Below are 23,070 nucleotides of genomic sequence, written 5' to 3'. Positions count from 1 at the left end.
CCCGAAAGCTCAAGTGGATCTAGTGCTGTCAACTTTTTAAACATCCATGTACAAAACCAATACGTATGGTATAATCCGGCGGTGACGGCTATGCCGTGCTCGAGCTGCAATGTAATACTATTACACCGAATAAACAAAACAGTACAAAAATACCACACTCTCCTTATGGACTTGTGCGACGTCACGAGGGTACCCCACGTGTTTTTTTACCTGTCATGAGACGAGAAGATTTCACTTGTTTGCATCATGCCAATCATGCAGGGGGTTCACCATACAGCTCCCAACAACGCATCTCGTTACGTACAACAACACTGTATTATAGAAAAATACCCAGGTCTAGCTTGGCATGCATTGCAATGTGCGAGCAGAGAATTGCGACACGGCCGTTTAGATCGTTCCGGTGTCGGGGGCCATGACAATCTCATCTTATCAATCTAATCTCTTCTGCAGCTTACCCCATACCATCCTATTAGGAATAGTTGGGCGGAGTTGTTTGACAAAGAGATATTCGGAAATAAAGGGGAGTTATTCTTTTCTCGATCTGAGTTATTTCTTTTGCATTGTGCGTGCAAGTGGAAGGTTACGGCGTCATGTACGCTGAGTAGTGGAAGCTTGCCAATTTCCCTATATGTCATTAGTATCACACAACTCTCGTCGCGTTTTCACTCTTTTGGCATAAAAAGTTCTGAACATGGAAAACGTCGCCTCTAAAATTGGCTTCGAGATACACCCCCAAAAGCAAGAATCTTATGAAATTTTGAATGTCCTTTGATAGGTGCTTACCAAGGCGTCATTATAGATCTCAACCAACAGACTGTCGAGAAAGGAGTTTGTATGATCCATAGCCAGACAATCCAACTGACCGTGAAATAACACCTCCAAAATCCTCGAAATCCTGCCAAGGCAAACATTCTAGGAAATGCAAGATGCAGTACGCCTTAGCGAGCAGGCCGTTCGCGCCATGTATGAACGAGGATACCGAACATGGCTCAACATTCGAGACCTGGCGTCCGACAACGACCAGCGTATCAGAGACTGTCTATCAAGCATGCAAACAGCATTTCCTAAACATCCTCAATTTCCTAAAGATATCAAGATCGACCAAGTCTTTACCAATGTCGCCATAATTCGAGGAAGATCAACTTGGGCTGCCACAACCGATACGAATCATGTACCTTCTTTTGATCAAGATACAATATTTCAAGTAGCTTGGGACAAACCGACACAAATTAATGCGACTCCAAAGCCCAAAAACTTGAAAGCTACTCGAGTGAGTGCTGACGATAGAGAGCAAGACCATATCCCAATCTTGATCCATGCGTGGGCATACATCCTCCCAGCACGATGGACAGAGTTGATCCACGAGGCACAAATATCTCAGTCTTGTCATGCAACGTCAACCAGGACTCCGGAACACCCTCGAATACTGGTAATTCTTCTACAGAGGTTGATATTGGCGAAGTTGAAGATGATGGTGCTCAATGGTGGGGTGCCGTTCTGTCAAACGATGGCAGCTGGGACTTAACTATTCAAGGCCCGAATGGCAAGCCACTGTATTCTCCGTGGTCCATACGACCAGTACTGAACGGATCATTTACTATCGCTAAGAAGATCACAGCACGAAGCCGTGGAGCAGTCCGAACTCCTACATCATCCGCCGCCGCCCGTGGTTACTTGTCTGACTTCTGTTCTCTCCACGAGATCGAAGATCAGAAGCTGGTAGCCTTGGTGGACGCTCTGCTAATACCAGTTGCAAAATATGATGGTAGGTCTATTGAATTATCAAGACCAGTTTTGTCTTATGGTAAAGGCAGGAGGGCTCAAGCCGCAGCAGGCCATATCACATGGATAAGTCTCAGTTCGACAAGCTCCTTACCCTCAGCGGCAACCCAAGAGGAATAAAAGCACTCTTATGCAGCGTCTTCTACGAACCCAATGTTGAGTGCAACATATGTGGCATCTGGCTACAAGGTCCCTTTGCATTGTTGAACCAATTCAACGATGACAATGCCCTTTCACGAACTCTCATCAGACGCGATCCGGACATTGGTGCCCTTTGGGTCGGTGCCTTTATGACAGATGCCCACCACCAATGTTTGCAAAGGGCTCAAGCAGCTTGGTGGGATATAGACCGCAAGGTAGCAGCCTGGACAGACACACCTATGTCTTTCATTCAAGAACCAATCTCGGCTTTTTCAGGCCTGAAGCTCAAGTTTCTCGTGCAGACGAATGCCGGTTACTATACCTGAGCCATGGCAGTTTCTATACCAGCCCCCCCATTGTTACCTTTCAACCATTTGGATTTACAAGGCTGACTGATACTAACTTGGGATGCCCGAGAGCATGTACTTTGTGGAAAGGATCATCGCCTTGTGTATCTCGGATTTGCATGGATATCTAAGGACCAAGCAACGAGGAAGCAAGGCTCGCAAACTGCGACATCGTTCCGCTTGAAATGTAGTCCAACGACCGAGCGTGGCGGGATTGCTGATGTTGGTTACGACGATATTGATTCGGAGGATGAAGACTCAGAGATGGTAACACGGAACATATTCACATGGCTACGGGGAGAGGATGGATTCCCTGCCCCTGAAAGAGAAATCCGAGAGCATCCTTGGATAGATAATTTTGAGGATGGAGACGACGATGACGTCCCCAATAACAGCTATGCTGGCTCTACAACAGGGGTTACAAGTGTTGATAGATGGTTGTTGAGAGCATCAACTCAGAGATCAAACTCAATATGAGCAGACGTAGGATTCAAACAAAACAAACTCCATTGATACACGGCCCATATAGTGACGCAATTTCCGAGATATCCGCATCCAAGGCAAATGGTATCACAATCTTAAGTTCCCGTAATTCGAACCATATCGAGCCGCGTCAAGAGCAGAAATCATGTTGATATAGATTACGAAGGATCATGAACCCCCATCCCGTTTCATGAAACAGAAACAAGCCGATCCAGGGAAATAGCAAACAGGATGAGAAGCTGCAGCTACGTAAATTAAAAATGCGGCGATCCGGCCGTGCAGTATCATAGCGGGATCTAACGAGTGGCTCTCGCAAGGCAAACGGCATCCAAGCGTGGTGAGTAGCGCTGGTGCATTGATTCAACCCTGGGCTCGAATCAATTTATATGAAAATGCCATCTCATCACCGAAGTGCACCCATCCGCGTAAATGTGTGTGCCGTTATGAGCCTCAAAGGATTTCCAAGAAAGTTAGTTATAATCCTTGTTGACGGAAACACACTGGCCATGCTACTAAAATAACACTCTTTTGATACAAACACTCGGAACATGCCTATTACTACACCATGTCCCCGATGTGAGGGAGGGGGGCTGTGTTTGTTTGGAGGGAAAAGGGTGAGGCGCAATTGCAGCATCTTCAGGAAGAGATTATGCTTGTTTTGAGTGTAGACGAAAGAGCGCTATTCGTGTGAAAACAGAGACAAAGTGCATGAACTCTACACCTCAATTCGGGTCGTGGAGTCGTTTCTGAAACAAGGGCGAGGCAAGGTTGGGGAATCATGAAACTTGGTTTTGATTCATCTACAGTAAGAGACGAAGCGCTTGGACCAGGGTCTCTTTCAGCATCACCAATCTTTCCATCTGTCATCCAAGGCTTTGGTCTCTAAAAAGGAAATATTTGCGGACGGTCTGTCCGATCTGTTACTTGGCATTGTTTTGTGTGAGAAGAGACTTGAAAGAGGCTGAGTAGGTTGTAAGTGGTTCAGGTTGAGATCGTCAAAACAACGATGCAACTGAACCGAGATCCGAAAGTAATAATATCGATATCATGATTTAGTGCGTGTAATACAATGTTTACTCGTATTTCTGATATTCCCATCATGTGGAAAAGCAAACGATAAACCCTTGTCTCCCCATGTCTCTTGTGCGACGTTAAAACCCCGCCCCCTTGCAACACCCACTTTATGCATATTCCCATGCATCGCATCCCTGCATACGATCCTTTCTAGTGTGACCTAGCCTTGACAATTATTCCGTTAACCTTACCTCACCTCATTTCCATCCAACCTTGTATCTCATCACATTGTCACATCACAAACAACGAATCTGTTTGAACGGCAAATTAAATTACTAGGAGGATCGGCACTGGACCGTATAAACAACTTCAAACTTAGCTCTTCTCTATAATCATGATGGGCTGTCTCATCCATATTGTTTGCCAGCAAGTGCTGGCCCGTCCTATTTTTGGATCTGGCGGGAATAGTTTCACCGTTATACAGTCGGCCGTATACCAACAAACGGTGAACGCCTGTTGATTCCAAAAGTACCGAGGCAACTGAATAGAACCAGCAACAGGTCCCCATCATGGGAGAGCTATTTGGCTTGGCTGCCATTGGCTACTGGGTAATTCGTCATGACCAGATGGACGGTGACTGGGGTCATCAATCCCTCCACTATCTGCTGAGGACGCGAGCCTTGCATCTGGGGCCCATGCTATTTCACGTCTCTCATCCAGTCCACAAGGCAACTCGTCCTAGGCCCTCGAGCCTAATATGGTAATATCTGTCCATGCTCAGTTATCCACTTGCTTCCAAACCACGTCTCGTCTATACTGATCCTAGAATCTCGCTGAATCAAGGCACATGAGGGGGCGCCTACATATCCATCACGTCTCATGTTGAGACCACTTTAATTAAGTCCCGATCGATGTCAAGGATGTCTGTTTGCTCCGCCACCCGTTACAGTTTGACGCTGAGGACTTTGATACTGGCAGGCGAGATGCCTTCTTAAAGACGAAGCTGTCGCTGCTTCTTTGGAGTCCATTATTCTTCATATTCAACTCTCATTCATTCTCTTTCTGTTTTGTTCCCAGGTTTGGGCTTCTTTTCTCAGTCGTTCTCTTCTGACAGGTGCTTTGGTCGCCTTTTTCCAAGTTAACAACAACTTTGCTCTTTGATAGAGTATTTTCACTCATTGCCAAATCAACAAAACACCAAACCAATCTACGCCTTTCCGATTTACTTCCTTCACCATGTTCATGCGTAACGTTCTTGTCGCGGCTGTCAGCCTGCAGGCTCTCGTTGAGGGTGTCATTGCCCAGGAGAAGGTCACACTCACCAGGACTGTTACTCGTCAGAAGCCCAAGACTTCTGCTGGCAACCCTTATGAGGTGCCTGATGTTCCTGAGGTGACCGTTGTTCCCACCTCATACATCACCGACGGAACTACCATCTTCGTCGACGAGACTGTCACAATTCCTTGCTCTAGATGCACAGCTTCCACTGCTGGTGATGCCGACGCCGAGGTCACTTCTGAGGTTATCACTACTGTCATCACGAGCGATGCTGGCAGCGTCTCTGACCAGACTGCTGAGGTGACTGTCATTCCTACCTCTTACATCACCGACGGAACAACCATCTTCGTTGACGAGACCGTCACCATCCCCTGCTCTAAGTGCACTGCTACTTCCACCGCTGGTGACTCTGATGCTGAGGGTACTTCTGAGGCTGTGTCTGAGACCGTCCCCGAGTCTGAGGCTCTCTCCACTGCTGATGCCACTACTTCTGGTGATGCCGCAGCTGCTGGTACTTCTGAGGCTGTCTCTGAGGCTTCCAGCGAGACCGTTTCCGAGGCTGCTACCACTGAGGTCGAGACTCTTTCCACTGCCGAGGCCACTAACTCCGGTTCCATCACTGAGCAGACTGCTGACGTGACCACTGTTGTCCCTACCTCTTTCATCACCCGTGGTACTACTCGCTACGTCAACCAGACCATCACCATCCCTTGCACCAAGTGTGCTGGTGGTAAGACCAAGACTGTTGCCACTGGAGTCGTTGGCGAGACCACCCTTGACACCTCTGCTGCTCTTGAGACTACCGGAGCTACCCAAGACGCCGCCGAGACCTCTGCCGAGACCTCCGCCCCTGTCAAGGAGGAGACCACTGATGTCGACAACGCTACTCAGACTGCCAACACTGCCACTAATGAGGCTGACGCCAGCACTGAGACTGAGGCTCCTATTCCTACCACCATCATCCTCACCACTGGAAAGGGACAGAGCACTGTCGCCACTCAGCCCGGACCTTTCGCCAACACCACTGTTGCCGCTGGCGCTGAGACCACTGGTTCTGATGAACTCCCCGGTGCCGTTTCTTCTGAGGCCGCTACCAGCAGCGCTGTTGTCAGCAAGGTGAACAAGCCTGTCATTGTTGTCATCCGCGAAGTTACCATCTTCCACCGCACCGTCGTCATTGGTGCCGCCTGCCCTCCCGTCAAGCGTGGCAACAAGGGCGACTTCGTTGTCGGTACCGGCTCTGACGAGAAGACCTTCCCTGAGCTCGGCGAGGCTCTCACTGACGCTTGTGACAAGCAGTTCAAGGACTGCTCTGAGAACGCCGGAAAGAACTTCGAGGTCTCTGATTGCCAGAAGCAGCGTGAGATTTGCCGTGCCGATGCCTCTTCCACTGCTAAGGCTCCTACTCCCATCACCAAGGAGTCCACTGAGACCGCCTCCGTCATTCTTCCTTCTGACGCTGAGGTCACTGGCAAGACCAAGCCCGGTGTTGGCGGCCATGTTGTCATCTCTACCCGAACCCTTACTGTCTCTGAGTCTTGCGCTATCTCCGATGGTACCCCCGTCATCGAGGGCCCTACCTCCACAGGTGCTGTCAAGACCACTGAGACTGCCGCCGCTGAGACTACCTCCGATGCCGAGGCCGCTGGTTCTACCGCTCTGGGTGCCGAGACCTCTGAGGCTGCTACTGAGACTGCCCCCGGTGCTGTTGAGAGCTCTGAGGCTGTCACCGTTGTCACCATGACCAAGTCCGATGGCGAGATTAGCACCATTGCTATCACTCTCACTAACGGTGTCCCCACTGGCACTGGTGTCGTCCCTCCTGAGACCCAGGTCGACTCCTCCGCTGAGGCTGCTGAGACCACTGCTGCTGCTGAGACCTCCGGTGACTCTGAGGCCGTTGGCTCTACTGCCCTTGGTGCTGAGACCTCCGAGGCTGACGAGACTGTCACTGCTACTTCCACTGGTGTAGTTATTATCACCATGACTAAGTCTGACGGTGAGATCAGCACCACTGCTATCACTGTTTCCAACGGTGTCCCTACTGGCACCGGTGTCGTCACTGTTCCCGGCGAGGGTGAGAAGACCACCGTTGTGGTTCCTCCCGCTGAGACTTCCGAGGGTGCCATCGGCCAGGAGACTACCGCCCCTGCTGCCGGCGAGACTGTCATCACCAAGACTGTCACAAACCAGGTCACCTCCTACGTCACCGTCGGTGTCAACACCATGACCGTTGGCGTCGAGACTGTCACTCTCACCAACCAGGTCACCGAGACCGTCACTGTCCCCTGTGGTGCTGGCAAGGAGACCGCCAAGGTTATCACCTCTGTCATCACAGCCTGCCCTGCCTCCACCACTCTGGCCACTACCCGTGCCCCTGAGCCCGAGACGGTCTACGTGACCGCGACCGTCGAGGCCGCTCGTCTTCACAGCGACGTGCCCGCTCCAGAGCGATTCCGCCGCATGCTCGGCTTCTGGTAAACAAGCGCAGCTTGGCCACATTTTCCTTTTTTCGATTCAACTTCAGACAACTTTGGAATAAAAACAACGCACAAAGGTTTTAGAGGGTATGATATTTGGGGAAGGAGTTCTTTTCAAAGGGCGGCGACTGTCATCCTCCTAAGGTCACACTTCCGTCTGCGACTGGAAATTCTGTGATTGAGGGGTTTGATGGTACGCAGAGGAATGAGAAATATTGAGATTTGGAGTTGAACTTTTTGAGTCCCTTTTGTTATCTTCATGTGCTTATGATTTTGCCTGCGGGCGTGCAACACGATGTATGTACCGCCTGGATTAGAGAATAAAGAACGCCATTTCATGAGATCTCGTGTCTTTTGCCAGTGATAATATGGTTCAGATGTGAATGTGATGTGATGTGTGACCTGTATGTACTGGCCTTCATAAGTGTATAAAAGGAAGTTTCAAACGATAGTCTCGCCGGAATTCCCACTTACGTCCCCTTTCCCATAGAAGTTGTGAATGATCACCAAGTACATTGAATGCATAAAGCGGGACAGCAATATGTCTTGTTCATATCATATGCTAACCAAGACTATATAATAAAGATCGAATAATATGCCATCCTCGTAACCAAGCTCAGAGAGCTATACACAACCCTTCCCACCATAAATAAAACACAAAACGCCCACAGAACTCGCCAAACGATAGCGTAACAAGCATTGTCGCTGCGAGTTCTGGTTCAACACACTATCCGCAAAGCGATGGCGTAGAAGCACTTTCGCTGCCGAGGGAAATTGGGAAAACTCGTAGGACAGCGTGTACAAACGCTGATGGGGTATCATAATAAAGAGCAAAGCAGTGCGTAAATATCAAGGTAAAAAGATCAAAATAGTCCGATGGGGGAATGCTTAGAGGGTCTGGACTTGCGAGGGGAGCAGGATGATAGCGCTGAAGCATTGTCACCCAGCTGTCGCGAGGTCAGGGGCCCTCTGAAGCATAAATCGTTGTCGAGGCCGTCATATTAGTGGTATGTGTACCAGATTGAAGATGTGGCGACGCCTTGAGGCGTAACGATCGATCCTTACCGGATGAGGATGAGAAGTGAATGTCGTCAAGGCGTATCATGAGTGAATAGCCATGTTAATACAGGCAGCTGAATCAGCAGGTTGGGCTACTGCCAGCTGCTCAATTAAGAGACGTCAGCCAGGGCGATTGTTGAAGATGCAATCCAGGCGGGCGAATCCAAGGAGTCCCGTAGATTTAAACGCGGCTCGACTTCTTCCAAGGAAGAGATCGGAAACCTCGCTCCTGGCCCTCTCGTCTGGCTGCACCATCCTCAAACTCACTGGACGAGTCTGACTGAAGCTTGCTGCTGGCTGGGTTGCCGAAACATGTGAGAAGAGCCTTCATCGCGAATGAGCTAAGAATGCTCATGCACAGAATTCCGATCATGGTGTAGTTGCTTTTACGGTATTGGTGAGGGCCAGGGGCGGCGTCCTCAGGCCAGCCAGTGTAAAGAGCATAAGTTGTCATGACACTGCCTAGGTTGCCGAGACCAGAAACGAGAGCAGTTGCGGCAGCAACTCCGACTTCGCCATGGCGCTTCTGGAAGATCTCAGAGCTCCAAGCCATGCAGATGGGGACAGTGGGACCAAGGCCGAAACCGACCATCAGAAGGCCTCCATATCGAGCCCAGCCATTGCTCGTCGCCAGAGTAGTGGTGAGAAGACCGGCGATTTGGATGCAGACAGCAGCGGAGAAGAAGTAAGGGCGAGATCGGTGGAAGCGGTCCGAGATAGGAGTGACGATGAGGATGGCGATGAGATCCATAATCCAGATTGGCGCAAAGAGCAGACTCACTTCGACGCCGCTGGCCTCAGGTCGGATGGATGCGATGATGACGGACCCATACATCTGGGTGCCGATGCCGACGCCAACAACACCGAAGTACATCATAGTCAGGGGCCACAGGCGCCAGTCGATCAGGACAAGACCTAGGTCCCTGAAGTTCCAGGGTCGAGCGTGGTAAACACGTCGAAGGTCATGGTAGTGGATAACAGCGTCTTGACCCTTGAGAACTTCGGGAGTAGCAGGGAGCCACTTGAAGATACCAGTCTTGGGTCTGGTCTGGCCAGGTGCAAGAGGGCGATCGGGAAGCCACCATAGGAGGATAACGCTCAGAACGACACCAACAAGACCATAAACCATAAACATCCAGCGGAAACCCACAATACCTCTCTCTCCATCCATAAGTTGAAATCCCGCAGACACGAGACCAACAACAGCGGCAGAAACTTGAGAAGCAGTGAAGTAATAGCCGATTCGCTGTCCAGTACGCGAAGGAGGGTAGAACAGAGTGAGATAAAAAGCCATACCAGGCCACATGCCAGCAATGACGAGTCCAAGCAAGAATCGCAGCAGCTTCACACTCCAGGGATCATTGACAGCAGCGAAGCAAGTGCCAATAACACTGGTCGCAAAGACAATGCGTGCCATCCAAAGACGAGGGCTGAGCTTGCTCATGATAAGATTGGAGGGACAGTCAAAGATGACATAGGCGACGTAGAATAGAGCGAGAGCAGTCGAGACATCCTTTGGTGTCATTCCAAGGACAGTCATGAGATCGTGTCCCTTGTCCTTGTTCATGGTTTGAGCAATACCAATGTTGGACCTGATGGCTGAGCAGAGGAAATAGAGGACCCAAAAAGCTGCAACATGATGAGTGAATGGTTTCATAGGTAGTACAAAGGAAACTTACCAGGAATGATACGGCGATCAATCTTTCTGTAATTCAACTGGTAAGCCATACGTCGATCTCAGAGAGGTTGGCCACAAACCTGTAGATACGCTCTACCGTCTCAACATCATAATCACCCTCTCGGGCATTTCCCTCTTCCTGATTCTCAAGCCCAGTAGAAGCAAGATGAGGCTTGGATGCGGGGTCATCATGCTGGCCACCACTGGCGAGCGAACTATGAGCTGACTCTGCCATTGGAAGTACAAGACTTGAAAGCAATGGAGGAGCGTGCTATAAGTCTGATTCAGATATTGCAGGTGACGACAGCAGATTGAATAGGAAGAGAGGCAATGCCAGTCGAGAGGGTTTTTATAGTCTTTCACAAAGGTAAAGATGAAGAAGAAACTGATGTCGAGGGGAAGAGGAAATAGAAAGAGGGTGGAGGGGATTTATTAATGGAAGAAAAAAAGTTGAGGGTCCGAATCGATTATTGGATGAGATCCGTGGTTTGTGAGCCGATCTAGGCCGCTAAAACCGATGCAGATTTACTCTTGGGGGATAGCTTTTGCAGGTTGGGGTAGCTATAGCCCACTAAATGCGGCTACTTAGAGCTAATTATCAACCCTTAACCCAACCCTTCTTGTTTGTCCGTAGACTCTGCCAACGTGATCGGCTGGTTTTTAGTCACTCCGGACCTGAATATGAAGAGACACGGATAATGTTGTATCAATTGAGTGATTGGTGACCTATAGACATCAGAGGAAAGGTGATTAGTTCAGAGATGAGAATTATATCTCAACAATTGTAGCTATAGAGCTCCAAAGCTCCAAAGCTCCGGATGCGACATGGCCCGATAAGAGCTTATTCGGCAATCTACCGAGTCCAACACCGACGATCGGAACAGCAATAGTCATTCAAACTTGTATAAAACGACAGCGTGATCTCTGTTAGCCTATCTTCGGCTTAAAGGCAGTGTCTGGTATTCTAGAAATGCTCGGTGCAGTCCGGAGTACCCTCGGCTTTGCAGCCGTTGATCTGATGTCTGGGGGAAGGCAAAGTGCCTGCAGCCAGGGTCCAACGACTCTTGTAACGAAGATAGTTTAGTCCAATCATAGGCTCAATCTTTGCGACTCTCCAAATAATAACATCATCTTATATAGATACTATGATAGCTATCACAGCTAGGAATGGGGTACATCAAATTGCCTACTGGCAGCTTCGCCTTGTGTACATCAGCCCTTGTACGCCTTCTCCAACTCAGCAATATCAAACTTCTTCATCTTCATCATAGCCATAGTCGCTCTTCCAGCTGCAGCTTTATCCTCAGACCCCATCATCTCCTTGAGCGCTGAGGGCACGACTTGCCAAGCAACTCCAAACTTGTCGGCCAACCATCCACACTGTTGGCGGGCCTCATCACCACCTTCGCTGAGCTTCTCCCAGAAGTGATCAACTTCAGCCTGATCCTTGCAGTCGATCATGAGAGAAATGGCTTCGCTGAATTTCCACTTCGCTGGACCGCCATTGAGAGCGACAAAGGAACGGCCTCGAAGCTCGAATTCGACAACCATGACCCTTCCGGGTTCCTGGCCGTGTTGGTCTTGACCGGCGGGAGTGTAGCGTTGGATGCTGTTGATCTTGGAATCAGGGGCAAAGATTGAGACGTAGTGGTTCGCTGCCTCTTCGCCTTGGTCCTCGAACCAGAGACAAGTAGTGAGTTTTCCGAAAGACATGGTGTTTAGTGATGATGGACTGTTTGACAGAGTATTGAAACGCGTGTGAGTATGGTATGGAGGACGAGAGGGAGAAATCACATCTTCTTTATAGACCTGTGTGTTACTTGAACCAACACCGTGAACTCTGGTGGCTTATGCCAGGAGTATTGTTCACATATTGAGGCGTAAGACCTAGATCAATAATCATCAGGGGTTAGCAGATTCAGGAAATGCACAGATGAAGGCTTTCACATCATAACACAGCAAACTGTTGGAGCACCGTGAACAAAGACATTTGCCGAAAGCCACTTCATCTAGAGGCGTTAGTTATCGCATTATCGAACCAATTGTCTCTATTGGGTCTGAGGACTGAGAGCGGGGAATGCTTCAGGTTCAGTAACACAAGCATAAGACGGAAGACAAATGTCCGACATGAGGTTTTGCTGTTATCCATACTAATAACATTCCATCCGCTTGGGTCTCAACCCCTCAAACCGTTCTGTGGGTAGAGAAGATGATGAGTCCGTGGGTTTGGTATTGCCCAAGGGTTAAGGTTAAAAGGAACCTTCAAATACGATCCTTTTTATTTCTTCAATTGATAAGCTCTGACAAGGTTCTTGAGATCAGCTCTGATCGTCGTAATAAACCAATAACGATACGCATAATTCGTGTGGCTCATGGCCATGGTTGATCCTCGCAAGCTCAGCATTAGCTGCTTTAGGCCTGGCCCATGTCAGGCCGCATCCCATCGTTGAATGGTTCAACCTCATATTTCTGGTGTAAATGCACAAATGCCTTAGAACTCAGATCGTTCCTTCCCGTCCCGTCCCTAATCTAAACGACAAGGCGCCCGAATCTCCAAATTCTCACCCATTTTCAATTTCCCCTCTCTCAACACCCAAAACCGTCACCACCAGGGATCATCTGCGACTCAAATGCTATTGAATCGGCAGAATCCTTACTCCTTACTCGTTACGAACCGACCCTCGTCCTTAGCGAGCTCATCGATCTTCGGTAGTCTCGCCAATGCCTCACTTGGGATTATCGTCGTCACCACCAGCGTCATCTGCTTGTGCCACCCACATACTGGTGCTCTGATACATACGCAACAACTCCACGCCAAAGTCTGCGATACGTTGATAGTCGCAAGCCTGTCGCAAACTAGCATTGATTTGGACCATCAATCTAGCAAGCCGCGACATGTCCCGTTCAAGACTCAGTGGTCTAGACGTTGATACATTCATCCCCTTTGATATTGTTCCTGTTGGACAAAGGTGCCCACTTTATGTTCGACTATTACCACCTGGAAAATAAGGTTGTGAGGCCTCACAACCAAAGGACCAACACCAACCTGGCACGATGAGTCAGGCACCTAGAGGAGACCAACTTGGACGAGGCCGACCAGTCATCGTATGCTTCATCCATTTTTGGAAGCTGCCTTGATTTATCTGATTATCTCATGCCCAGTAAGTGCGCACTATTCGGAAACAGAGATCCCTCACAGGTGCTGTTAGCGACTTGAACGGTAGTAGCCTGACGCCTATTGAGTCCTAAGAGCCAGGGTCAGACAAGTCACTTCTCAGTGCACGTCACGGACTTGAACTTGGAAATCCTGGCAGATGATACGGATCCTCCAATAAGCAAAGTTGGCTTAAAATCCAGAGACTGTGAACGAGATCATGAGATCCTATCGGAATGCATCTGCAAAGGATCCATAAACGCGGCCCGCACAGCCTCATGCCTAACTATACTATCTTCGAGCGAAGATCAGAAAAGGCAACGATTAATGGGCGGACACACAAGGAAGTCTACTTGCGTGCTGTTAGTAGTCGTCGTAGCCTTGCACTTCCCCACGCCTCCATTATGCGACGCCACCAAAGAGGCACGGCGCGTGAGTCACGATTTTTAACGCTTCCGCATAAGTCCAAGGACTTTGCTTATTATGGGACCTGCCGTATCGAGTCATCGTTACCCGTTGTCTGCCTGGAGTAACAGTCAAATACTAATAAAGTCGTGTTCGCAACAGACTTTCGCCCAACAACTCGGATCTGTCGGCGCCACAATACTTGCTTTTGCTGAGCCACGCACACGCGATGTCACGTGCTAACTCTGACTAATTCTAGCACTCGTCACATTTTACTCCACCTTGTTCTACCCGTAGCCTTCCGCTTTTTCATACCAGAATTTTCAGGCCTCCAACCTTCAAGCTTCATTCATCATAACCAACCCGAACCGAGCAAGTAGTCATCGGCATAACGATTTACAATTACGCCTCCTCTATCACTCAACACCAACTCTCGCCTACGATCCTCTATAAAGCGCAGTCTCGCCCCCCGACCACAAGCACCGCTTTTAATTCACGCGCCACTCGATTACAAACTCCTGCGACCGCGATTCTTGCGTTGCCTCCGATTGTCGCAAAGCAACATCAGTCACTCACAGGCACCATGAGTGTCGCATTCGAACCTCGTAACTTTATTCATGATGGGAGCTATCCTCCCATCGGCGACGACCACGATCATGGTGCGGACCAAAGATTTACAGACAGTGATGTCGCCGAGCAACTCAGTCATTACACAACCGAGGCGTCCATGCTTCCGGATTCCACAGGCGTTCTGGGAGATGATAGAGGGATGATGCCAGAGGATGCTGCTGCTGTCCAGGAAGCAACCCGACTCGACCTAGGACCCCATACGTTCCCGTCCCCGATCGAGGCCGCTATGCAAGCACCATCACTCGACCCTCTACCCGACGACAAAGATCTTTCCCCGAGTATCGAATCTCCTCCTCCTTCGGCTTCTCGAGTGAAGTCCATTCCAAAGCCCGAGAGAGAAGCGGTAAAGGGCGCCGACGGCAAGTTTCACTGTACCTTGGACGATTGTAAGGAAGAAGTCCGAGTATTTTCGCGCAAATGCGAGTGGAAGTAAGTTCCCACCCGAATTTCGCACTTAGTAACATTTTGCTAACTATTTTGTAGCAAGCACATGGACAAGCATGAACGGCCGTACCGATGCCCTGCCGAGGGATGCGAAAATCTCCCCGGTTTCACATACTCTGGCGGTTTGCTTCGGCATGAACGAGAGGTTCATGGCAAACATGGAGGACCCAAGAACACGGTCAACTGTCCTCATCCCAACTGCAAGCGACACACCGGCAAGGGATTCTCAAGACAGGAGAACCTGAACGAGCACCTACGTCGGGTTCATACCAATCCTGATGGATCTACTCCTACCGAAATCGTTCAATCACCCGGCGACAACGACAGCGAAAAGACAGGCATGAAGCGCAAACGCCACTCGAGCGAGCAGGCCACTGAGGAGCTGACTGAACTCAGAGAAGAAGTCAAACGCCTGAAGGAGGAGAATGAGAAGCTGAGGGCTGAGATGAACCAAAACTCCCAACATTCTCTGTCTATGATGGCCCAGATCGCCGAGTTGCAGGACGCTCTGCGTGAAGGTCTCGGACATACCCTGGGAGCTCCCACTGCACAGATGATCTAGGATCCAATCTTGCCTTTGGCAGTCCCTAACTTCAATGGACCATAAGCAGGAGATCAAGGTCTGAGCATCATGACAAGCGATCTGGACCAGGCAAATTCCTGATATTCTCGGGAAATTCATTCCTTGACAGCTCCATCTTCTTTCACTCAACTTATACACACTCCACTCGGCGTTCGGCTTTATGCATGGGGCTCATGGTTTCACATCAAGTATGAGTCTTGACATGACTCTTTACACTTTTACTCTCAATTTTTTGGCACGGCGTTTATTCCAAGGTACTGGAACTGAAAGAAATGATATCCCCCTCCTGTTTGATACACAAATACAATGCACACGCACACTTTACATGATCAATGAAAGAATGGCTGATGGATTAGGGGCTAGGAAACGGGATCGTATACCAGGCAGTATGCATGAGAAATGAACCAATGGTGTCGGACGGTTGAGCCTTTTTATCTGTAATACCCCTGTAATATACTAGACGGATGCCATAACATCCCTTTTCTTCTCCTATCTGAACACGATTAGAGTTCTCATGTTTCAAATCAAGCTCTTCGTCCTCTAAACTTTCCCTATGGACTTTTTTCTCTGCTCGTGATGCTATGACTCTTAATTTCCGGAAACTTCGGTAGAGTGGCAAAGACACCACAAATTGCTTCGTAAGCTCATACCGATGCGATGCGGCTCAGCATGTATTCCATTTTGAACCCCGAATTCATGTACTATGTACCTATTCCCCACAAATGCATCCTTAACCCAAAATATACAGCTCCTGTTTAATCGTATCTTCTCTTCTCTTTCTTTTGGGTAGAAGTTTGAAACAGAATCCCAATCATACAGCTCCGCTTTGCCCGCTTCATATATACATTCGAACCAGGTCTCATGCTTGAGAAACCAAATGGGTACAAGGTAAGGTTGGAGCTTCTTTCAAGTCGATTTAATCGTGCGCCGACAAAACCCGCATCTGCAACCCTTGCTCGTTCTCTAGACGGCCTGCACGTAACTTGCAGGCACACTTCCCGTGACGCCCGCCTTCTCGACCTCGACCCAGCCATCACCCGGGTCATCCTGCACGAGGACGAAGCGTTCGCCTTCGGCCATGGAGTGCTCTGACTCAGCCTGTGCCGTGTATTCGTATAGAGCTTCTACGTAGCGGAGCTTCTTTGCGCCGCGCTTGGGCGCTACTGCGGGACCCTTCTTCTTGGTTGATGGCGCTAGGGAGGATGTTGTTGAGGTGGAATAAGTAGATGATGGTCGGGCTGCGGGAGCGGGAGCAGCCGGTGTCGCAACGGTGGTGAATTCGACATATGATGAGGGAACGAGACCTTCCTTGTAGCCCGCTCGAACCTTGACCCAGCCAGAGCCGTCTATAATACAATCAGATATCGTCACTAGGGTATCAGGAGTTCAGACTTACCGTCGGGTTCCAGCAGTACCACATCTCGACCATCATGTACTGTAAGTTCACCCTCACCACTAGCTTCGAATGCATACAGCATCTTGCCCTTCTTCTCCTCCTTTGTGCCACCATTTGTCTCACCGGCGCCTGAACCTGTGATGTAAGCTGCTGGTGGAGGCGCCATGATTCTGTTCTTGCGCATAGTGCTAGATGACTTGGCCGAAGACATGCTTGGCCGTCCTGCGTCTGGTGGTGTTTCCTCCGATGGGCTGAGCTGCCCAGATATGGATCCCGATAGAGATGGGCGTGCTGAGTGAGAGCTTAGAGACGTCATGGTATTGGAACGGGTGAGTTCGGGTCCATCTGAAGCATTAGAATGCACCGATGTCATCGTGGTACTGGGCTTGAGTAGCTTATTCGCGGCATCCTGGCGTTCGGCCTTGAGCTTCTTGCGCTCATCCTTGGACTGTTCGCCAGGACAGTCAGGGGGCACCTTCATCTCACATTTGCTATGGCATGTGTAGCCGCAGTCACGACAATCGAAGCCCTTTGCGCTCAGTCCCCAGATTCTCTCTCCACACAAGTCACAATTCGTGGGTATCTTGAACGTTTGACTCTTGAAGTTGTGGTTCTTCGCACCCAACGTCACATCACCCACCACAGATGTGATTGTCGATGTTTCGACTTCGGCCGTCAGTCTTTGACGATCAATAGAATGAAGATCTTCCTGCATTGAGAAGAGTATGCGAACAACTTCCACCTCGTCCTTCTTCTCTTTTCCTTCCCTTACTCGTTGCTTGAGTTGTTTGAGACTTTCAACCTCTCGTCGCTTCTTATCAACCTCCCTCCGTAGTTCTCCTAGTTGCGACTTGGACTTGCCCAAGACATTGCGCAAGAAGACCTTTGCGGTCTCGTCAACTACCATGGTGCCATCATCGTGCCAAACAGGACTGGCCTCGAAATGCTTGTCGGGTGGTTCGTTAAAAGCTCCCATATTGTGTTGAATGTACATCATGGAGTCGAGATGGGGCAAGTTCCTCTGAATCTCGGTGCCTTGGTGCTGGACCATGCCGTTGCTTTGTTGCAGCATGTCAGACTCGAGGTTTGTCGCAACAGTCCAAAGACTGTTCAGCTTGGTCGTTCGAAACTCGCTAAGATCCTGTAGACTATCCATAACCTCGGGAACATATTCGTGGTAATATTTCTCCTTCTGCTTGTTGGTAACATTGATCGCAATGATATAAGTGTTCTTGGCGTTGTTCATCTCGAATAGCTGTTGTTGGTAGGCATTCTGAGCCTTGGCCTTGTCATAATGCGACTCGGTCTTCTTACGCTTGGACTCAACCTCTTGGCAGACAGTGTCGTATTTACCCTTTGTCTTGGCGAGTGAGGCATATGAAGCATCGCGCTCCTGCTCGAGCTTGGTGGCATAGTCGGAGTGTCGTTTGCGCAATTCTTCGAAACGGCCGCCAAAGAACTTGAGCGGCTCGGCGACCTGGGAAATAAGATTGTTGGCGTATCGGTCATGCTCGTTGGCGCGGGATTCGAGCGTCGTAAGCTGGGTTGTCCATGTGGTCAAAGAAGCACTGGAGTTGTCGCACAGTGATCAGCGTATGCTTTCAAGCCAACTCATGGGGGGTTGTGTTCGTACCTCTCGAGCGAGCCGGGCGTCATGGCAGGAGTGTCTCCTACACTAAGCTGGGCCGTCTTCTTGTTCTTCTTGTCAAAGTACTTTTTGGCAAGTGCTGTAAGCTTTGCGCTATATTCCTTCTCGATGGCAGCGCGCTCGCGGTAGAATTGCTGTATATCTTCAAGCCAGGCGATGCCATGACCGAGCCATGCATTCGCGGGTTTGAAGCCATCCTAGGAAGATGTTTGTCAGCTATGCGAATGTTGGGAGAGCATGTGAAAGGAGCTTCCAATGCAGGCGCAAGGCAAAAAGGAGGCCGTAATGATGCATTATGAACAGCGGGCTATCTTTAGTCAAGTAGGCAACCAACCTTGAGCTCTGAGCCAAAGGTGGGCATCGCGTCCACCTCAGCCATGATGGGCAACGTGTGTATTCAAATCGATCTCAGGAGCGGGGGGTAATCGGTCGGCGCGGATGAGACGGAGACATGTACGAGATCGCAGATTCGAGGCCGAGGATGTATCGAGAGGAAACGGCCTGAGTTATGGAAATAAGCGTGGAATTGGTAGTTATTTGTAAAAGTGAGGTTATAATGGACAATAACAGCCAGCGATAGCGGGGGAAGATGAGGCGCAGCTTATGAGGATACAGTGTAAGGTAACTAAATGGAAGGTAACTTCAATTGAAGAGTAGACTAACGAAGAAGGAAGAAGGCGCCGCCGTACCGCGCCGCATGGGCAGCCGATAGAACATGCCCCACCCTGCAGGTATGGAGTAGGTGGTCAGTTTAGGCTCTAGCGCCCCTAATTTGCAGCATTGAGAGCCTAAAACCCCGCCAATAAAGAAATATTGGGGGCGCCCGGCACCCCCATCATGCGCCCCAGCTCGACACCATGCTAGGGATTGATGGAGAGTCTTTTGGAGCAAGCCCGAGATCTTTTCAATTTAGGCTTGGGAAGACTTTGCCGATTTCCGGTCTGAGCCGCATAAACCTTTGTCAGAGTCGCATTCATGTAGGTACAGACAGTTTGACGTCTTGACTGTCGAATTTGTTCTAGAAATGTGTCATGATGGGTATATCAGGGGTCGAATCGGGCATCACCATATCCAACTTATACCAATGCAACAAATCTACAGAGTAGAAACAAGATATATCCATGCTAGATATACTAGTGTTCTTGTCTGACAGCTTCGACACCGCAAGATCAATGCCCAGCAGCCAAGTAGTAATCAGACTCAGGGGCTATGATGACACAGGGTCCTCTATGACAATCTGCTTCAGAATATTTCGCCGATACATCTCCAAGGCAACACTGACCTCAGGACCCAAAACCAAGAAAAGAGAGACGCGTAAAACTGGCTGATAATCCACTTGGCAGTGGACATAGTTCGGCGGGTGGTCGGCTCGGATGGAAGCCGAACGACCCCCGGGACATGGCCCAGCAGTAACAGTAGCAGTAACAGCAGTAGCACGTCATGTAAACTATTCCTCAAATTCCCCTATGCGAAACTAAAACTATCAGACCGTTGCTACTATCTAAAACCGCTCTCTCAACTCTACTTCTTCATCATCAGTTGTTGTCCTTTCCAGTCATTGTCGTGTCTTTTCTTCTTATCAGCGATACCCCTGCCAAGACCAAACCTCAATCTCACTTGATCACCATGGCACTCACACTCCAAACAGCCATTGACAAGAGCAATCCGCTCGCAGAGGCCATTATCGTGCCATCCAAGCCCAAGGCTCTCACCATCAGCTACTCCAACCTCGAGGCCGATGTGTCCGCCTTTCAGCGCAAGCTCGCCGACCTCGGCATCACAAAAGCCGCGCCCGTATCTATCGCGCTCGTCAACTCGTACGAGTTCATCGTCTCTTTCCTCGCTGCTTCATGGCAGCGCGGTATCGCGGCGCCTCTCAACTCGGCTTATAAGCAGGATGAGTTTGAGTTCTACATCGAAGATGTCAAGAGCGCTATCGTGCTTGTTCCCAAGGGAGCTTGGGCTGCTGGTGCGGCCAGCGTGAAGGCTGCTAAAAAGTTTAACGCTGCCGTTGCTGAGTGTTATTGGGATGCTGCCAAGGGTGAGGTTGCGCTCGATGTCAAGGATTATGGCTTTCTGAAGGGCAGGAAGGAGAAGGTTCTCACAGCTGAGCCTGATGATGTTGCTCTTATCCTTCACACCAGGTAAGTTCTCATGATAGCTATGATAAGCTCATAACTAACAAATTGACAGCGGCACTACGTCGCGACCCAAGGTGGTGAGTAGATTTACTTGTGATTCTCATTGACAGCTTATACTCACATGGACAGGTCCCTCTCACTCACCGCAACCTGACCCGAACCATGAGTACGCTATACCACACTCATCTCACTTCATTGGCTAACTCTTTTCACAGACAACATCAAGAACACATACCAACTCACATCCAAGGACCGAACCATGCTGGTCATGCCTCTGTTCCACGTCCACGGCCTTCTCTGCGGTCTCCTCGCTCCTCTCTTCACCGGTGGCTCCATGGTCGTTCCCACCAAGTTCTCCGCCTCCGAGTTCTGGGCCGACTTCAACACCCACAAAGCCAACTGGTACACTGCCGTTCCCACCATCCACCAGATCCTGCTCAAGAACCCTCCTCCCAACCCCAAGCCCGAGATTCGCTTCATCCGATCATGCTCTAGCCCTCTGTCACCCACTGTCTTCCAGCAGCTTGAGGAGACCTACAACGCCCCCGTTCTCGAGGCCTACGCCATGACTGAGGCTGCTCATCAGATGACATCTAACCCTCTTCCTCCCGCTAAGAGAAAGGCTGGAACTGTTGGTATTGGTCAGGGCGTCGAGGTTAGAATTCTCAATGAGCAGGGTGAGGAGGTTCCTCAAGGCTCCGAGGGTGAGATCTGCATCATTGGCGAGAACGTCACCAAGGGATATCTCAACAACCCTTCCGCCAATGCTTCTTCTTACCACAAGAACGGCTTCTTCCGAACAGGCGATCAAGGCAAGAAGGACGAGGATGGCTATATCATCATTACCGGCCGCATCAAGGAGCTTATCAACAAGGGCGGTGAGAAGATCAGCCCTATTGAGCTGGACAATGTCTTGACCCGTCACCCCAAGATCAGCGAGGCTGTCAGCTTTGCTATCCCTGATGAGGTCTACGGTCAGGATATTGGTGTTGCTGTTGTTCTCAAGAATGGCGAGAAGTTGACTGCTGAGGAGCTCAAGGCTTGGGTCGCTGAGCGATCCGCCAAGTTCAAGGTGCCCAAGAAGGTGAGCTTCCCTTCAATATGCTCTACACGTAGAGAGCGGAAGTGCTAACAGTGTCTTAGATCTACTTCACCGAGATCATGCCCAAGACCGCGACTGGCAAGATCCAGCGAAGAATCGTTGCCGAGACAATGATGAGCGCTCCCAAGGCGAAGCTGTAAATGTGGTGTTTGTTTCACAGTCGCATGGATTTCAAGTTTAGAATATCACAGGAAGATAGTCTTAGAAGAAGTTGTATAGAAATTGTTTCCAAAATTGATAAAGCATCTCTATTTAAATGCGGCTAAAATCGATTTATCCCATGCTGTCTAGCATGTTATCTCCTGGCCATGATCGTGACCAATAACCTCCACCATATTCCCCTCGCTTTATATCCCGCCCCGTAAGATACCGACAAACTCCTCCACATTAGTCGCATAATATCCAGTATCTTTTCTCCTAATCGTAGTGTCCATCATGGTCCGCAACCTCAATGATATCATCGTCATCGTTGATGTACAGCCGACTATCATTCCTCTTCAACCCGGGCTTCTCAGCACCCGGCGCCTGAACCTTTCTGTTCGTCACGGTGTGTCGCTCAACCCAAGCCGCTGTGCCATCGGCTGCCTCCCACCGCAGCGGTGCCTTGGTGAGTGAGTCCTTGGCGTCTCCGTCTGCGGGCTTGGCGCTCGCAGGGTCAACGCCAGCTTCTTGCGCTGTGTGGAGTAGAGCAGCGTTGGCGTCTTGAAGATCGAGGAATACAGAGGTAACTGTGACGTTGGACTCTGTATCGCGCTGGAGGAGGATGTAGACTGAGGGAGCCATAATGGGTTGGTTCCGTAGCTTGTAGGGGGATGGAAGGTAAGTATGGTTTTCAGGTAGAATGTATGGCATAGGTTGTTGTGTGTTTTTGTGTGTAATTGTTTAAGTAGTGGTATGTTTGTTCAATTGTGTGAGTATGGTTGGGAAAAGGAAGAGGGTGAAGCTGAGATATTATATCACATTTAGATCCCACCTCATGCACGAGCCTCCACTGACACAATCCAATTGCCAGGTGACCTAACTAAGCTCTATAGATGTCTAAATTGGACCCCTCCCCCGCCAGCAATTGCGCGACTTCTGGCTTGTCATAAGTGGTGTGACTACTCATAAGGCGAGAGTAGGGCCAAGATTAGCAAGCAAGACATATTACCTATTCAGTTCTTCTCGAGTCCACTGCGGCCGAATTCACTCGGTTCACCTCGAGACCTGAGATCCCCGTGGGGGGCGAATTCGCAGTACGGAGAGCCAACGCCGAAGCTTCGGAGCTGAAGCGGAGCCAGCCCGGGTTTAACAACTCCGGCCCGT

At 49.8% G+C, this 23,070-nt stretch overlaps 7 protein-coding genes across 7 annotated transcripts; 3 read left to right on the top strand and 4 right to left on the bottom strand.

The window, feature by feature from the left end:
• Positions 1 to 830: 830 nt before the first annotated feature.
• On the top strand, positions 831 to 1,902 carry FOBCDRAFT_250258 (uncharacterized protein; the record flags this gene model as incomplete). Its single annotated transcript, XM_059610913.1, has 2 exons — positions 831 to 1,274; positions 1,382 to 1,902. Exons 1-2 carry the CDS (start codon positions 920 to 922, stop codon positions 1,900 to 1,902), a joined length of 876 nt encoding a protein of 291 aa, XP_059464863.1. The 5' UTR covers positions 831 to 919.
• A 6,863-nt stretch (positions 1,903 to 8,765) lies between these two features.
• Positions 8,766 to 10,312, bottom strand: FOBCDRAFT_135421 (major facilitator superfamily domain-containing protein; the record flags this gene model as incomplete). The annotated part of the gene is made up of 2 exons (XM_031183530.3): positions 8,766 to 10,213; positions 10,264 to 10,312. The coding sequence occupies 2 exons, from the start codon at positions 10,310 to 10,312 to the stop codon at positions 8,766 to 8,768; spliced, it is 1,497 nt and encodes a 498-aa protein (XP_031039172.3).
• A 1,099-nt stretch (positions 10,313 to 11,411) lies between these two features.
• Positions 11,412 to 12,019, bottom strand: FOBCDRAFT_33674 (Glyoxalase/Bleomycin resistance protein/Dihydroxybiphenyl dioxygenase). The gene has a single exon (XM_031183529.3). The coding sequence runs from the start codon at positions 11,973 to 11,975 to the stop codon at positions 11,475 to 11,477; it is 501 nt and encodes a 166-aa protein (XP_031039171.2). The 5' UTR covers positions 11,976 to 12,019; the 3' UTR covers positions 11,412 to 11,474.
• A 2,059-nt stretch (positions 12,020 to 14,078) lies between these two features.
• On the top strand, positions 14,079 to 15,548 carry FOBCDRAFT_33666 (uncharacterized protein). The gene is made up of 2 exons (XM_031183524.3): positions 14,079 to 14,880; positions 14,935 to 15,548. The coding sequence occupies exons 1-2, from the start codon at positions 14,405 to 14,407 to the stop codon at positions 15,455 to 15,457; spliced, it is 999 nt and encodes a 332-aa protein (XP_031039166.2). The 5' UTR covers positions 14,079 to 14,404; the 3' UTR covers positions 15,458 to 15,548.
• Positions 15,549 to 16,161: 613 nt separating this feature from the next.
• On the bottom strand, positions 16,162 to 19,133 carry FOBCDRAFT_33660 (uncharacterized protein). The gene is made up of 4 exons (XM_031183522.3): positions 18,857 to 19,133; positions 18,508 to 18,719; positions 16,875 to 18,442; positions 16,162 to 16,824 (listed from the first exon to the last, which is right to left on the bottom strand). The coding sequence occupies exons 1-4, from the start codon at positions 18,899 to 18,901 to the stop codon at positions 16,442 to 16,444; spliced, it is 2,208 nt and encodes a 735-aa protein (XP_031039164.2). The 5' UTR covers positions 18,902 to 19,133; the 3' UTR covers positions 16,162 to 16,441.
• An 842-nt stretch (positions 19,134 to 19,975) lies between these two features.
• On the top strand, positions 19,976 to 22,044 carry FOBCDRAFT_33652 (uncharacterized protein). The gene is made up of 5 exons (XM_031183520.3): positions 19,976 to 20,666; positions 20,716 to 20,740; positions 20,793 to 20,829; positions 20,879 to 21,747; positions 21,807 to 22,044. Exons 1-5 carry the CDS (start codon positions 20,149 to 20,151, stop codon positions 21,903 to 21,905), a joined length of 1,548 nt encoding a protein of 515 aa, XP_031039162.2. The 5' UTR covers positions 19,976 to 20,148; the 3' UTR covers positions 21,906 to 22,044.
• Positions 22,045 to 22,182: 138 nt separating this feature from the next.
• Positions 22,183 to 22,548, bottom strand: FOBCDRAFT_201352 (uncharacterized protein; the record flags this gene model as incomplete). The annotated part of the gene is made up of 1 exon (XM_054704547.1): positions 22,183 to 22,548. One exon carries the CDS (start codon positions 22,546 to 22,548, stop codon positions 22,183 to 22,185), a length of 366 nt encoding a protein of 121 aa, XP_054560522.1.
• Between the last annotated feature and the right edge of the window lie 522 nt (positions 22,549 to 23,070).

Source organism: Fusarium oxysporum, chromosome V (genome assembly GCF_013085055.1).
Source record: "Fusarium oxysporum Fo47 chromosome V, complete sequence".
Taxonomy (NCBI): domain Eukaryota; kingdom Fungi; phylum Ascomycota; class Sordariomycetes; order Hypocreales; family Nectriaceae; genus Fusarium; species Fusarium oxysporum.
Note: the sequence above shows the minus strand (reverse complement) of the source record. Positions and strands in the feature narration are given on the sequence as shown.

Bases quoted from the DNA above. Each gene is read 5' to 3' on its own strand.
- FOBCDRAFT_33652 (XM_031183520.3), top strand. From the start codon at position 20,149: ATGGCACTCACACTCCAAACAGCCATTGACAAGAGCAATCCGCTCGCA. The intron at 20,667-20,715 runs GTAAGTTCTCAT...ACAAATTGACAG, and splicing joins GCTCTTATCCTTCACACCAG to CGGCACTACGTCGCGACCCA. The intron at 21,748-21,806 runs GTGAGCTTCCCT...ACAGTGTCTTAG, and splicing joins AGTTCAAGGTGCCCAAGAAG to ATCTACTTCACCGAGATCAT.
- FOBCDRAFT_33660 (XM_031183522.3), bottom strand. From the start codon at position 18,901: ATGGCTGAGGTGGACGCGATGCCCACCTTTGGCTCAGAGCTCAAG. The intron at 18,443-18,507 runs GTACGAACACAA...CGACAACTCCAG, and splicing joins ACGCCCGGCTCGCTCGAGAG to TGCTTCTTTGACCACATGGA. The intron at 16,825-16,874 runs GTAAGTCTGAAC...ATTGTATTATAG, and splicing joins GGTACTGCTGGAACCCGACG to ACGGCTCTGGCTGGGTCAAG.
- FOBCDRAFT_33666 (XM_031183524.3), top strand. From the start codon at position 14,405: ATGAGTGTCGCATTCGAACCTCGTAACTTTATTCATGATGGGAGCTAT. The intron at 14,881-14,934 runs GTAAGTTCCCAC...ACTATTTTGTAG, and splicing joins TCGCGCAAATGCGAGTGGAA to CAAGCACATGGACAAGCATG.
- FOBCDRAFT_33674 (XM_031183529.3), bottom strand. From the start codon at position 11,975: ATGTCTTTCGGAAAACTCACTACTTGTCTCTGGTTCGAGGACCAAGGC.